The sequence below is a fragment of the Tiliqua scincoides genome, chromosome 3 (assembly GCF_035046505.1).
Source record: "Tiliqua scincoides isolate rTilSci1 chromosome 3, rTilSci1.hap2, whole genome shotgun sequence".
Lineage (NCBI taxonomy): Eukaryota > Metazoa > Chordata > Lepidosauria > Squamata > Scincidae > Tiliqua > Tiliqua scincoides.
Genome location: NC_089823.1, coordinates 125720278 through 125736788, shown reverse-complemented (window position 1 = coordinate 125736788; position 16511 = coordinate 125720278). Strand labels below are relative to the sequence as shown.

Below are 16511 nucleotides of genomic sequence, written 5' to 3'. Positions count from 1 at the left end.
AGGATTGGGCCCTGAGCTCCTCGGAGGGACAACAGTGTAATAACCAGTGCTTCCTTGAGAGATGCAAGATAAAACGTTCAGTAAAGAGCCTTCAGAGGAAAGGCAGAATCATAGGAGGGAGAGGATGGTTTAAATGGAAACTTCCATATCCATTTAACTCAATGCAACCATATTTGTCCTTCCTATTAACTGGACACCCCCTGGACCCAGGAAGTTTCAGGGGGATTAATTGGAACAGAATGGGCTTGTCCCAGAAAAGTCCAGCCAGCAGCCCTCCCTCCCCGAAAAAGCCTCGCGCAGGAGCCCGGGCTGAAGACCGGGAGGGCGGGAAAGGAGCGCGCGCGTTCCATTGGACGGCGACTGTGCCCTTAGAATTCCCGGGGACCAGGGGATTGGTCCAGGAAGGCGCCTCATTTGCATGTCGCTACCCATATGAGCCCCGGGGAAAGGCTCAGGGCTTCGAAAGGGGGAGCAGGAGGGACCGACGGCAAACTTCAGAGGAGGGCTGCCTGGGATGCCAGACGGGAAGGAGGCGGCGGCGCATCGACGGGCACCTGTTGCTTCTTCTCCTGGAGCGAGACTGTCTTCGGACTAGGAGCGCCATGACCGCTCCCCGGCGCCTGCTCGCGCCCCTGCTGCTCCAGTGCCTGCTGCTGTCGGGGGCGCTCTGCGGTGCCGCCATCCGGTACAGCGTCGATGAGGAGGAACCTCCCGGGACCGTCGTCGGGGTGCTGGCGGAGGAGCTGCGGCACCGCGACCCCTCCGCCGACGGGGCCCCCCGCAGTTTCCACTTGGTGCAGCAGGCGGACAACAGCTCGCTGGTGCGGGTGCGCGAGCGGGACGGGCAGCTGAGCCTGGGGGCGGCGCGGCTGGACCGCGAGCAGCTGTGCGGGCAGGCGGAGGAGCCGTGCGTGCTGGCCTTCGACGTGGTGAGCCTGAGCGGGGCGCAGCCGCAGTTCCGCCTGCTGCACGTGGAGCTGGAGGTGCGCGACATCAACGACCACGCGCCGCGCTTCCCGCAGCCGCTGCTGGCGCTGGAGGTGTCGGAGAGCGCGGCGCCGGGCACCCGCCTGCCGCTGGAGCTGGCGCAGGACGCGGACGCGGGCGCGCTGGGCGTGCAGAGCTTCGCGCTCTCGCCCAACAGCCACTTCGGCCTGGAGGTGCAGAGCCGCGCCGACGGGCGCAAGAGCGCCGAGCTGGTGCTGCTGGGCGCGCTGGACCGCGAGGCGCAGGCCGCCTTCCGCCTGGAGCTGGTGGCCAAGGACGGCGGCAGCCCGGCGCGCGCCGGCTCGGCCACGGTCAGCGTGCGCGTGCTGGACGCCAACGACAACGCGCCCGCCTTCCCGCGCGGCGCGCTGCGCACCGTCGAGCTGCCCGAGGACGCGCCGCCGGGCGCGCTGCTGCTGCAGCTGGACGCCGCCGACCCCGACGAGGGCGCCAACGGGCAGCTGCTCTACGCCTGGGGCAGCCAGGTGCCCCCCGAGGCGCGCGCCCTCTTCGCGCTGGACGCGCGCTCGGGCCGCCTCAGCCTGCGCGGCGCCGTCGACTACGAGCGGCAGCGCGCCTACGAGCTGGACGTGCAGGCCAGCGACCGCGGCGCCAGCCCCCTGGCGGCCAGCTGCAAGGTGCTGGTGCGGCTGCTGGACGTGAACGACAACGCGCCCGCGCTGGCCGTGAGCGCGCTCCGCGGGGCCGGCGCCGGCGCCGCGCCCTCCGCCGCCCCCCCGGGGGAGCCCCCCGGCGACGCGCCCGCCCTGGCCTACGTGAGCGAGGCGGCGCCCCCCGACAGCCTGGTGGCCCTGGTGAGCGCCTCCGACGCCGGCGCCAACGGGCAGGTGCGCTGCGCCCTGCTGGCCGCGCCCCACGAGCCCTTCGCCCTGCAGCGCGCCTACGACGCCCGCAGCTACGTGGTGCTCACCACCGGCGCTCTGGACCGCGAGCGCGTGCCCGAGTACAACCTCACGCTGCTGGCCGAGGACCTGGGCTCGCCGCCCGCCAAGACCGTGCGCCGCCTCACCGTGCGCCTGGCCGACGAGAACGACAACGCGCCGCGCTTCGCCCGCCCGCGCCAGGAGCTGCTGCTGCCCGAGAACAACCCGCCGGGCGCCTACCTGGGCGCCCTGCTCGCCTCCGACCCGGACCTGGGCTCCAACGGCAGGATCGCCTACCGCCTGCTGGACGGGGAGGTCCGCGGCGCCGCCCTCCCCCTCTCCACCTACCTCTCCGTGGACGCCCGCAGCGGCGAGCTGAGAGCCCTGCGGACCCTCGACTACGAGCAGTGCCCGCAGCTGGAGGCGGAGCTGGAAGCCTGCGACGGCGGCTCCCCGCGGCTCTGCCAGCGCACCCGGGTAGCGGTCACGGTGGTGGACCAGAACGACAACCCGCCCCGGATCACCTCCCCGCCGCTGCTGAACGGCTCGGCCGACCTCCCGCTACCCCTCGGCGTGCCCGTCGGGTTCCTCATCGCCCGCATTGCGGCCCAGGACGCGGACGACGGCCCCAACGCCGAGCTGACCTTCTCCCTCCTCGGGGCCGAGACCGCGCTCTTCGCCATCGGTCCGCGAACCGGAGAGCTCTTCCTGAAGCAGCCGCTGCCCGCCGCCGGCGCCTGGACGGAGAGCGCTTTCCTGCTGGATGTTGCCGTCGAGGACGGCGGGAGGCCTCCGCTGGCTTGCACCGCCAGGCTGCGGCTCATTCCCACGGACACACTGCCCCCTCGTGTGGAGATCGTGTCGCTGCAGCCCTCCGTGGCCGGCGAAGAGCCCTTGAGCTTCTCGGTGGTGTTCATCGGGGTGCTGGCGTGCGGCTGCGGCGTGCTGTTCGTCGCCATCCTCCTGGTGGCCGCCTCCATCTGCAAGAGCAGGAAGACCTTGGGGACAGCGTCCCCAGAGTCCGTGTGCAAGGCAGGGAGGCTCGTGCCCGCCGCAGGGACGGCTTCATCCGGACTTGTGGCCGCTCTCAGCGCAGACCTGAGCGCTGCTCCTACGTCTCAGGCTGAGGGAAGGAGTGGAGACTCCTTGGAGAGAAACCTCCCCTGTTACACTCACCAGGTAAAGTGATGGTGAATCCTTCCCCGTCAGAGCTTGCCCTGTAATAGTTATATGCTTGTCTTCTCAAAAGTAAGTGCCATTGCATTCAATAGGGTTTACTCCCAGGAAAGTGTGGATAGAAATGGACTCTTAGAGCACAATCCTATGCTTGTCTGCTCAGAAGTAAGTCCCACTGCATTCAATGCATTGCACTCTTAGGACTCAATCCCATCCAATTTTCCAGTGCTGGTGCAGGTCTGCTGATGGGGTGTGCACTATATCCTGTAATTGGGAGGCAGTGGCAGAGGCCTCCTCAAGGTATGGGAACCTAGGGGCTGCATTGTAGTTGTTCCAGTGTTGGAAAGTTGGGTAGGATTGGACCCTTAGGATTGGGTAGGATTGGACCCAATCCTATGCATGTCCAAGTCCTATTATAGTCAATGGAACTTACACCCAGGAAAGTATGGGTTGTAGGTTGTGCAATGTTGACCAGCTCCTTCACTTGAAAAATTACTTCCTTTTTCAACCAATGGAGCCTTATCCGTAGATGTCCCTAATTGGGACTGCAGCTCCTGAATAAATTTAGGACTCTTCTGCGGACCTGCAAGATCAAGCCTTCTTTTCACTCTGAGTCGTTTTTTTTTTTTCCTTTATGCCACCACTGAAGAGTTCTAAGTAATCTCTGAACATACTTGGGATTGCTTCAGCTCTTTTGAAAAGTGTTCAGGCAGTGTTCAGTGAAAAGTGTTCAGTATTCAGACAGATCTAGTTGAATAAAATGGTGGGATTATAAAGTGTGGTCCTTAAAACCATAGTGGGGAAGTACTTGGTTTTAATTTAAATGCATCTATTCTAACTTCATTTTAATTAGTGGAAATAGTACTAAGTACTTAAAGCGGACCCCGCCATAGCACAGGAACAGCACTAAGAAGAAGAGTACTAAGTACTTAAAGGGAACTGAATTGTTGCAGAAACCCTCAAACTTCTGGAAAATCATGGACCAGAAACAGGGAGCAGTTATATTGTTGAGTTCCTCAGTTCTGTGGAACTCCAACACAGTTTCCAACAACTCCTCCACACAGTTTCAAACCATACAAGCAACAAAGTGTCAGATAAAATGTACTTACATTAGGGTGGTGGGTTTCTGAGGTCAGTTGAATTAGGATTCCTATTAGCTATCTTTGGTTTTTGGCAGTTTGCAACTCTGTTGAGAACAATATTTTGAAACCATGTAACTTTTTAAAACTGGGCAATTATGTATATCTTACTCACTTTCAACAGGTCCTTTGCATTAAAAAAAGATAACTCAGTGATACTGCAATTGAATTGGTGGTTTATTTACAAAACATTTCATTCAAGGAGACCAGAATAGGAATGTAAATTGGACCAGAATAACCATCCTGTGCTTTGAAGAACAGTTTATAGACATGCAGAAATCAAAAGAGGACATTACTTTTTAGCATGGAGATGAATGTGTGCCACCTCCTCAGAGCCACAAAGTAATTTGCTGCTAGAGATAGATAAAGCACATTGTTGTAAACTTGGCAGTTCATTTCCTTTTCAGAATTTTCATTAGAGCAATCAGGTAGTTGTCACCAACACTGTAATCCTAGTACATTCTTTTCCATTGGGAGTAATTTCCATTGAATACAGTGGGTCTAGAAGCCCAATCCTATGTATGTCTACTCAGAAGCAAGTCCCATTATAGCCAATGGGGCTTAATTCCAGGAAAGTGTGGATAGGATTGGGCTGTTCCTTCTGAGAAGTTTTGCATAAGGTTGTACTCTAAGAGGCCAATTCTGTGCATGTTTACTCAGAAGTAAGTCCCACTATAATCAATGGGGCTTGCTCCTAGGTAAGTGTGGATAGGATTGCAGCCTAAGTTGTTATATAGAATCCAGACATGTTTCCTTGACACCGTATTTCTCTGGAAGAGATATTACATGTTTTCCAGCACTTAAACCGCACTCTTCTGTTGCTAAGCAAATGCAGTTCTTCCCAAATTGTGAGTACAGTGCAGATTGTGCGTTCACAGGTTTCATGGGTTGTTCCTGTGGCATCAGTAAATTGAGGTACACTTCTCTTCCTGTTACCTGTCCCTTGACTATTACCTGTTCATTTTTGCAGCAGTTCCAAATGGCAGGAAAAAATTTTATTCTAAAGAGTTCACATCTGGAGCCTGAGAAACTTTGCCATTAATAGGTTTGCAAGAGGCAACAGCGGGTGAACCAAACAGGACCAAAAAATTCATTAATCCCAGCATGCTGTAACATGTCTTATTACTGTGCATTAAACAAAAACATTATAACTATGAAAATGAAACTGTAATGTGACTTTTCTTTCTTTTGACAGGTTCTAGTTACCTTTCCTTTTCGTTCATCCCCTGTGTGGGAGGGGGACCAATCAGCTTCAAGCTTCAGGTAATTGCAACACATTGTTTAGGTCTGTTTAATGATGCCTTTTCCTTTCTTGTGCATGTCTGTGTTTAGCTATAAAAATGCTTATAGGGTTGAGGATTATATGATGTTAACAGTGTCCAAAAAGTCTTTTATAAAAAATAGGGAAATCAAGTCTGCTTCAGGACAAGATGATTTAGACCAGAGAAGTGACAGCTAAAGGACAGGGTACTTAACTCTTTGTCCAAGTGTTTACAGAGGAAATCAAGTAACTGTCAGCCCAGTCCTGAGCTGCCCAGTGCCCAAGGTTACAGTGGTGCCGAAATGGCTGCTGCTGCATCCTATGCATGTTGGGCAACTGTGGGTGGCTCCTGACACCTCTTTGGGGGGACATTTGTCCCTATCCCCGAGTAAGGGAAGCAGCCCCACAGTGGTCTTCTCGACTCTGCACTGGCTACTTAGCTGGTGCAGAGTAAAGCAGCCCCGTGTCAGGACCAGGAGACCCCCTTCCCACCCTGCTCTCCCCACCATGCCCTTTCCCCACCCTCCCCCACCCCAGAATGCCTCTACTCATGACCCAACTCACCTCTTTGCTGTTCTGGAGCTCCAGTGGTGATTGCCCATCCTCCACACAGTGCTGGCTCAGCATGGGCTCATGCTGGCCTGCGCTAGCCAGATGTTGGCATCCTTCAGTCTTGGAAGACGATGGTATCACTCTCTGAGTAGTGGTTCTGGAACAGAGTCTCCTCTCCAGTGTGCGAAGCCTGGGTAAGGTAGATATGGAGGATACACTGTTCCAGTGATACAATCTGTGAAGTGATACAATCTGGTTGTGAAGTGATACAATCTGATAACAGATTAAAATGTAATGAGAATACTGATGGTCTGATGCAAAAAAAAATGTTAAAATAAAAAGTGCAAACAATACACTTTACATAGCAATACAGTTCCTGCGATACTACACAGTGCTTCTTCATTTACTTATGAGACTGACATAAGGAAAAATATCCTGGGTAAGCATGTGGATTTTAGATTATCTGCCAGAAAACAGAATTCTGTTGGCATCCTTCAGTCTCGGAAGACTATGGTATCGTGCTCTGAATAGTGGTTCTGGAACACAGTGCTCTGTCCAGAGCGCAAAGCCTGGGTAAAGTAGATATGGAGGATAGACTGTTACCCATGCAGCAAATCCCCCCTCTCCACATCACTGAAATGGTCCAATGGAAAGGCAGAAGCCAATACAGTTGGTTCCAGTGGCGTCGCAGGAGTTGCCAGAACGTGACTGTTCAGCCATGAACTGTCTCAGGGACTCTGGCTCTGGATTTTGCCTTGAGGTTGACTCCTGAAGCCTTTTCCATAACTGGATGTAGCCACAAGGCAGTGGAGGTTTGGGATCAGAGTTTTCCTTCTCTCAGATGAGCTGTCTTCCCAGGCTAACGAGTCCCATCTACCTGGGACTGTTTACTCGCCTCTTACAACAAGTACAGCCAAACTGAGGGCTTATTCTTATCCCCAGCCCCCAGGGGACTGCGCTGGCCAGGCAATAAGTATCACAGGTGTGCCTTATGGCATGTTTGCGACACTGTGCACTGGTGCTGAGCCAGCATGAAATGTTCAGGATTGGGCCCTAAATGGGCTACCTGTCCCAAAAGGGCTCACAATCTAAAAATCAACCTATTTCCTAGATATAATCTTCCCCCGATAGTGATGGGCACTGGAGCAGAGACTAGGGCATCCACAGCACAATCTCATGCATATCTACTCAGAAGTAAGTTGCACAACAGGAAGTTCAATTTGCAGCCTTATCTCCTGGAGTGGACTTTTCATCTTGAGAAAATGCATATCCAGCACCTGTACCAGAGACGTGCAATGAGGTCCAGGCCAGGAGAGGCAACACACACTCACTCTCCCCCACTTAAGCTTAGTCTCTGAAACTGACTATCTCTCTCCACCCCAGAAATAAATAAATAAGCCTCAGTCTCTGGAGCACACACACTCTCTTTCTTCTCCCCCCAATACATTTTTTAAATACTCACCTTTTTCTCTCCTACTCAGAACTTGGGAGATCTCAGTACAGGGCTCCTGAAGCAACTAGAAAATGGCCGCTCCTGTTGTTTCGGAGAGCCAACCTTCTGCGCAGGCTCTTCCCTGCTGTTTTCATGGTGTTTTTTTAAATGGAAGAGAGGCAACTCTTTCTGCTGCCTCCACAGAACTTAACCATGCAGACATCTTCCTGGTTTTTGATTGGCTAACCAGCTGTCCTGCTTTTTGTTTTTTACTTGAAGCTAGCTATGAATATAGCCCTAACCTGCTGGAGGCATATCTTTCTAATGCTTCCCAAGAGTCTGTTGACATAAGTGCTATCTTTTTTTAATTACTGGGGAAATGGAAGCAGTTCTTCCTGGTGCCCCTCCTCTCCAGGAATGCATAGGCATTCCTACCATCCTCGAAAGCCACTATAGCTACTGGGATGATTGGCATCTCTCCTTATTCCCTCCGTGTGTGTGTGTGTGTGTGTGTGTGTGTGTGTGTGTGTGTGTGTGTTACTTTAAACGGGCTGAACTGAGCAGAGAGGAGCAGCTTTGGGAAGGGAAAAGGTAATTTTAAAAAAAAAATTGTTGGGGCCCTCTATTTTTAGGTTATGTGAGGCTGTGCATCCCTTGCCTACCCTGACTGCACATCACTGGCCTGTACTGCAGGTGTGTTTCTTCCTGTTGAATTGAGGCAAATGGCTTCCTTCCTTTTGCCCCTTACTGCACATGTAAAATTTTCCTATACTAACAACGTTTGTGCGCATGTAATTTTACTATATAAAACACATTCAGGAACAAAAACAGAAGTTTACTGAACTTCAGAAGTTTACTGACCAGGCCCAAACAAGCCTGGTTGAAGAAGCCAAATTACAACACTAAGCAAGACTTGCATCATTCAGTTTAACACATTTGATTTCTTTTGGTCAAAGTGCATGTTAAGTCAATGAAACCTTCCCTGAATCTGTATGCATTTCATGAAAAATGGAAGCTACGATCATGAGCAGAGGTAGGATGAGTAGCAAAATAGGATGTTGTTATTGGTTGTTTTCTCATTCAGACCACCTTCCCTAACTGCATTTCTTCACAAGGTGGAAAATATGTGGATCTGTATCTTTCTCACAGTCTGTTGTGGGACAGAGGGAGACTTGGACAATGACATTTTAAAGTGAATAGCAAGATGGCCAGCAAGGAAAGAGTTAAGCACTCCTCCTTTGCTTGTTTTTCTTTCAGTCTTATAATAGCATCCAATGGCAACTTATGCTAAACTAAATAGAATCTTCCAATGAATGTGTAGGTAGGCCCTTCAGTCTCTGTGCTAACAATCCTGGGCTCGATGCACTGGCTTACTGCTGGCACGCAGTGTCGCAAATGTGCCATAAGGCATGTTTGCGAGCCTTATCGCCAGACGAGCGCCCATGCTAGCCAAGCGCTGGCCGGCGTTGGGCTAGTGCCAGGTGGGCGCTGGGCTAGCACTGGGCGGGCGCCTGGCCTCCGCCGCTCGGCAGTCGCATGGACCACCAAGCCCCAGCACAGTAAGCAGGGGTGGGGAGTAGGTGGGGAGGAGGTGTTCCAGGGAGGGGGTAGGCAGGTGTAGGGTGAAGAGAGGGTGGGAGGAGGCATGTGGAAGGGAGGGAAGGAGGAATGCCAGGGGGAGGGAGTGGGGAGGGAGGAAGGTGGGTCTGGTGGAGCTCCATTCCACCAGATCCTGTCCGTTTGTGTGGGGCTTGGCACCCTACATGAACGTCTTTATCTTTTGAGTAGCCCCTTTGCAGGGCTACTTCCCTTACCTGGGAGAAGGGGACAAAAGTCCAAAGTCCCCTTCTCCTGAGGCGCCACCTGCGGTAGCCTGTGGCACGCAGAATCCAGGGGCAGCTGTTTTCGGTCCCGCTGAAGCTGTGTGCCACGGGAGCTCAGGATTGAATCGTCAGTACTCTATTTCTACTATCTATTTCTTATCGTACTCTATTTCAGTTGGTAATGTATAATTCTTAAATATTATTTTTGGAAGTGGAAATTAAGCATGACATTCTCTTATATTTTGTGGCAAATACCTGAATAATTCCACCCTTTCTTTTCAGTACTCGTTCAACTCCGGATCAATTGAGTGGCAAAGACAGTGGGAAAGGAGACAGTGAATGCAATGATAGTGACTCTGATGTTAGCAGGGAGGGACTGAAGAAATCCTCAGCAGAAATAATTGAGAAGCAAGTTGGTGAGTTGAAAATCATATCATGTGTACTCCATAGTGAATCACTTTGTGCTCAGCGATTCTACAGCAGAATGTAATTATATATTTTTATATATTCAAAATAAATGTTTTATGTATTTATATATAATTTTAATGTTTTTATAATTATTATATAAAATTATTATTTAAACTACAATTCAGGAAAGTCTGATTTACAGTTGGATAATAGTGGCCCAACTCTTCTGCTGGCGCTGACTGCCATGAAGCAGTAGTAAAAGGTGCTTCAGCATTGCATGAAGGGCACTGTTGTTTATATTGCCCTGTGAATCCCTACTCAGAAGTACATCCCACTGTGTTCACAGGGGCTTACTTTCAGGAAACCCTGAAAGGATTGCAGCCAATTGCAAACCCTATAGGATTGCAGCCAAAATCACAGGGAAGGAGGACATAAAAAAAAATAATAGCAACCCTGGGAAGCTGCACTTTTGAGCAGAAAAGTCGTAGTGTTTAATTCTTTCTCCACCAACTATTTTCACACTTAAAATTACCCTCATCAACCTGTTTTCTTCCTTTTGGGTTCTGTTGTTGTTAAGAATACTTATATATACAGTTTTTCAGCCAGAGTAGTTAATAAAGTGGTTTACATAAAAGCCGTGGATGGCAGTTTTTTCACATATCCCGGACTGGAGAGGGAGGAACGGTGTATTCAGTAGGTTTCATATTTTAAAAATTGGTCACTTATATTTAATAAAGTGGCCCAAGTTAAACCCAATTGCAATCTGGTGTCTTCGTTGAGGGGTGTGAAGGTAAATAGAATGACAGATACAGGAGAGTGGCAGCAAGATGCAAGTATCTTGTTGACTTCATTGGTGGGCTGCTGTGTGATACAGGAAACTGGATTAGATGGACCCTGGGTCTGATCCATTGGGGCTCTTATGTTCTTATAATAAAGCAAACCAATCAATGGTTTCCTGTCCCCAAAGGACTCACAATCTTGAAAAAAAAATACAGAAGAGACATCAGCAACAGTTACTGGAAAAGATGCCATGCTGGGGCAAAGAGTGACTGTTCTTCTCCCCCTGCTAAATAAAAGAGCACACCACTTTAAAAGGTGCCTTTTCCCTTGTTATCAGGGGTTACATGTTCTAGATGCATGTTGACAACAGCAACAGCACTGATAACTGTGATGCAAAAAATTGCCAGAAGGAAACGGATTAAGCACCTCCACCCATCACAGGGCAGCTTTTTCAATCAAAATCTCACCTCCTGATTCTCCTTTTCGTTAGAGAAGCTTATAGAGCTTTGTTACACATTCTTGCACATAATGTCTTGTTTGTCCTTTTTCTTTGGATAGAAGCTGAACAAAAGCGTTTATTTTCAAAACTATAACTTCAGTGTCTTGCTTCTTTTCCAGGAACTACAGCCAAGAGATTGTCATGCAGAGATCCAGAAAACTATAGTGGGCTCCACCTGACCTTGAGAAGCAAAAGTCTTCCATTTTATTATGAACATGAAGGTGCAATTTCATGTACTGCTGCTCAGATTTATGGACATCTTCCTCTGCTGAGAAAAACTCACTTTTGTTCTGAATTCCCAATACAAAGTGAAGGCTGCTCTCCAGTCCAGACCAAAATACTGGAAGATGTTGGTGAAAGAGGGCTTCATGGCAGGACAAACTCAACTGCTTCTTCAAGCCAGTACAAGGAATCAAACTATCCTCTACAGAACTCTTTCTCAACTAATGTCTCTGAAATAGCAACATCATTTTGATAGAATAAGAAAAGAAATTCAAAGAGTCTGCCGAGGTTTTTTATATACATGATGCAGCCAAAAGTCAACATCCTTTAGTCCCACTGAAATCAGTGGAAATCAAAATATGCTTCACTTTGGTTAGCCCATACCCTCTGTGTGAAAATTGTTGCTAGTAGAGATCTAGAAATGTAAATCTGTCTTTAAGTTATGACACAAAACACTGACATCAAGACAAATTTCTTTCTGCATTCATTTTTATAATTTCTGAGAGTTTATATGTAAAGTATCACAAGAAACAAACAGTTTTATTGTTAAAGGTAGAAGTTCAACAGTGTGCTTTATATATTTTTAAATAATTTAGACCCGGGACAAAAAATGAGCATTTATGAATGACTTGAAAATCATGCAGTCTGGTCTGTTTCTGCTGAAAGCAGTGATATTTATTTTATTAATAAAAGCAATTTCCATCAGTTGTTAGATATACATAAATCCTGAAGCTGGACCCATGAAGACAAAAGACTCTGTAATGAGATATCAAGAAAGGGTTATAGTTCAGTTCAGTACAGGATCATCATTTTTCAATTTCTGGTCTTATGGGTTAAGAGGCTATTGGGCATAATACAGAACTGCAGGAGCTCCAATGCCGTAGTAGCCCTCCTTCAGGGAATAGTTTGCATTAAGTTTTTAAGTGTACACCTGTAAGTGTAAGGTTCCGTACTGATTTATTAATTGACCTTCCTGATTAATCAGTTAAAAGCACTGCAGTTGGCTAAAATATTCAACATGACCAATGATGGGGCATTGTCCACAAGCTGTCAGTGTTAAACTCTTGCAGTTCTCCACTTGGTTCAGGGCTGCAGCCACCAGAATATTATGGCAAGCACAGCTTCTCCCACTTTCCCCCCCATTTCTGCAGCCTAACCTGACCCTGGTCTGGGAAGGGTCTGCTCTAACCCACACAACTTAGAAGAAAGCTACATTGTGGATGCTGCTGGGTGCACTGAGTATAAGTGAACATGCATTCTGCCCTTCTTGTGCTGAGCAGTCCCAGCACGCTCTGCTTATCTTAATTTTAACACATTTTTGCCTGGCCCGTAGGTGTACATATTTGGTCCCTGTTGTGTATATGCAATGTTGAGCAGAAATGTCTTAAACAAGAGTACATTGAAAAAAGGGGGCAATCCAGAATCGAAGGCAAGGGGGGGACAGGCTCTAGATTGCTGCACTCTGTCTCTCCTTGCCCACCTGGCTGATTTCCTAAGTAGCGAAGTGGGTGGGGGGAGCAAGTGTATACTATACACTGGTGAAGCTCTACTCACATGCTATCACATCTCCAGCATTTCTAAGGCTCCCTCATATTGTGTAGCCTTTCAGGGCATTTTGGAGCAACCTGCTGTATTCACTTCACAAGGGTTTACTTTTTCTGCCACTTCATTTGCATTGGACGTATTGCCTACCTTTTAGAATCAGCGAGTTGGTAGTGACCTGTAAGATGATCAAGTTCAACGCTTGCAGGCTGTTCACAACATTCTCCAATAGATAGCTATCCAGCTTCTGCTTAAAGTCCATGTATGATTCCTCTCTTTTTTTCTAAAGGTCAGAACCAGCCTGAGAAAAGTGCAAGTCAAGGTGAAGGTAAAGCAAATGAAGTGATACTGCTTAAATCTTCCCATCTTATCATTTTTCTGCTCAACATGCTCTCCAATAGCTGTTTTTCACCTTCCAAGAAAAAGACGGGGAAAGTTTTTATGGATGCTGTCATCCCTGACTGAAATTAAAACAAATGTTCAGTACTTATTTGGAAAATATTATAGGTTACCAAGAGTGAAATGTTGTTTGTAATAGTCACATCTTTTAAGATTTCTCTTCAATAGTTATTTTTTTTTTTATTCTAGGTTTAGTCATATATAAAAAAGTATTTCTATAGAAGAACTGAAAACACCTGTCATTTTGAGTCGAAACTCACAGGGGATTTCTTTGTTAGTTTTGTTGCAAAAAAAACTCATTCTGTCAACATTTTTTAAAAAAACGCACTCATCAGTGATTTCCAAGCGTCTTCTTACATCAAGTTGCATGGCTTCAAGACAGTGATGATTTTTTTTAAAAATGTGACTCTAGGGAAGAAAATAATCTCAGGCAAATTATTTATTAAAAATGTTGATTTTAAAGACGCCTTTTTTGGTCCTGGTAAATCTGTTTGAGGGTGTGCTGCAGAGGTGTGTTCCCACAATAAACAGGAGGCTGGAGGTACTGCTAAGCAAGGGATGAAAGGGCAGATCACCTACTCCTAGTCTCAGTGCAGCCTTGAAAGTCTGGTCTTTTCAACCCCTGAAGTACTCGGGCTCTTTTTGATTCCACTTAGAACAAAAACAGCACTTCAAAACATAGATTTCTCAGTAAAAACATAGAAGATTCAGTTGAAATTTTTCCATTTTTGTTCACTCACAATAACAATTTTCTATTCAGTAATCGGAAAATGATAATAGTGCATGGTTTTTGTGATGTCCAAATACAATGCACATAGTGGGTGTGACTATGTTGTTGAATAGTCTCAGTCTCCATGGGAGACAGACCAATCCAAAGGAGTTGTATATAAATTAACTCTTGTGCATACACATTCAAATGATATCATACCATGTTCCCATCTGAACAGTTTCTTAACGTCATTGGTGGTGATATGTCTGAGGTGCTGACTTCCCAGACACGTTCAGGTTACAATTTGGATAATGCTTTTTACCTTTCCATTTGCAAGCTGGCAACTGCCCACTAGCAGCCCAATCCTATCCACACTTTCCTGAAAGTAAGCCCACTGAATCTAATGGGACTTACTTCTAAGTAGACATGCATAGGATTGGGCTATGAGTTGTTATAGTCCTGAGAGCTACTTAGGGAAAGAACTGCAATGTGTTAAATAAAAATTATGCATTTTTCTAGTAAGGAAAATAATGAATTATATATAAAAGTAAAATAAATAAAATGTGACCAATATGTAACAGGGTTCCCCAGCCCTGTCCTAGACCTTCATTGAACCTTAAAATTGTATGATCTGGTGCTGGTTGTGTTTTATTATTTTCTCTCACTGGATCTGAGGGGTTTTATCTAACTATGTAAATATGAAGCAGCAGTCCTGCGAAGTCCTGGGGGCCACACTCCACCCCCGTCTCAGTTACTTCAGTGCCTCTGAAGCAAGGAGGCAAAAGCACCTCCTGCCCCGGAGAGGATTCTATTTTACAGAGCAGGTCCTGAATACACTGAAAAACAGTAGGTCCTGGACCTGCTCTGAGCACATTTTCATTCTGCTGCAAAGCTATGGTTCCTAGTGGGCCTGCAATTGTTCTTTAATCCTTTTGGTACCAAATGGCAAGAAGGGTGTGTAAATTATAATACAGATTGAGTATCCCTTATCCAAAGTGCTTGGGACCAGAAGCATTCTGGGTTTTGGATCTTTTTTCAGATTCTGGAATATTTGCATAACAAGATGTTGGGGCTGGGACCCAAATCTAAACATGAAATTTATTTTTGTTTATGTACAACTTATACACATAGCCTGAAGGTAATGTTTTCCCTTGGGGACACTAAATAAAGTGTCTGATGTTTCCCTGCGTTTTGATTGAGATCCGTCACATGAGGCCAGGTGTGGAATTTTCTACTTCGTGTTCCACTTCATGTCCATGCTCAGAATGTTTTAGATTTTGGAGCTCTCCATATAAGGGATACTCAACCTGTTTTTGGAATATGCATTTAGGATCAATTCACAGCTAGACTTACAAAACTTCTGCTGCTCCTCTTTCAACTGTCATTCAGAAAATATAGACCCAATACATTTTTTAAAAGCCCAACAGCTTGAGAGAAAATGCTAGACTAGCTGTAGAAACAGTTGGCAGAGGCAGCCAGCATTCCTGTGTGAATTGAGACACTGAAGACAAAACTTGGCAGCTGGCCTACATAAGAAGCAAAAGGGCTATTGAACATGGAGTTTTGCAAATGCATCACAATTCCAACAATGGTGTTACAAAAGCATCTTCTGATGCAACATGGTAGCTTAGTTTGTTTGCTGAACCTTAAAATCACTCATTTGTATTTCACGGTGTGGTGGTCTGTGGAATTGCAAATTGATTTAGGAGCTATTTAAGATCACAGTTGCTCATATGGGCTTGAGCAAGGAATTTTGAATGCTGATTTTTTGCTTCTTTTGGATGAACATCTCAAAAGCTCTTAAGTTGTGTGCTGATTAGGGCCAAGTGCGACATGACATGGGAGATTTGTGATTATGTCCTCTGATGTCTTTTTCTTTGATTAGAAGCAGCAGGGAAGGGGATTTGGATTTGGGCTGAGGTGTGGAGGGAGAGGGGTTAACTCCTTCTCTGAGCTGTTTCCACAATTTAGATCACTTTCCCCTGAAATGCTATTAGCTGTAGAAAGGCAAGAAGTACCCCCCCCAAGGGGTAACAGCAGCTTCAGGAGTAGCAATTTAAGTTGTGCAAATGGGATGGGAGAAACTATCTAACCAGCACCAGACTACTGGTTCAAACTGGGGTGCTTGTCACCAAACAAAAGGCATCAGAACGTCCAGTCACAGGCTTCCCTTGTCTCGTCGAGTTTGATCTTGAAGAGTTTTTGAACAAATGTGCAAGAAAGGAATCAGTGAAAGATGGAGTTGCACTTGTGAAAAGTGACTTAGGAGGCGACAGTTCTGAACTAATGTTAACAGTGTGAGCAGTTTCCCCTCACTTCCTTACAGCTTCTCCAGAGCTCCCTTTGTTCTTCAGTGAGATACCGCAGAAGAGGTTGGTAGCAAATGGAGACCGCAGATGTGTACAAACAACGTTTAGTATTGTATGGTCTTACAAAATAGAAAGCTTAAAAAAATGTGACATTCTTAGGGACAGTAACAGAGTGTTCAAGCATCTTTGGGGTGCTTTCAAAATATCCCGATATGTTATCTTGATATCCTTACAACAAACTTGTGAAGTCATAGCCCAATCCTGAACTGCCTGGTGCCCAGAGGAGCAGTGGCACCAAAATGGCTGCTGCTGCATCTTATGCACACTGGGCAACTGCCAACATCTGCTTGGCTTCTCCCGGGTAAGGGCGCAGGCCCCACAATAGGGCT

The 16511-nt window shown here is 47.5% G+C and overlaps 1 protein-coding gene across 1 annotated transcript; it reads left to right on the top strand.

Moving 5' to 3' along the window:
- Window positions 1–239: 239 nt before the first annotated feature.
- On the top strand, window positions 240–13170 carry LOC136645114 (protocadherin-8-like). The gene is made up of 4 exons (XM_066621361.1): window positions 240–3050; window positions 5382–5449; window positions 9537–9670; window positions 12995–13170. The coding sequence occupies exons 1-4, from the start codon at window positions 240–242 to the stop codon at window positions 13168–13170; spliced, it is 3189 nt and encodes a 1062-aa protein (XP_066477458.1).
- The last annotated feature ends 3341 nt before the right edge of the window (window positions 13171–16511 follow it).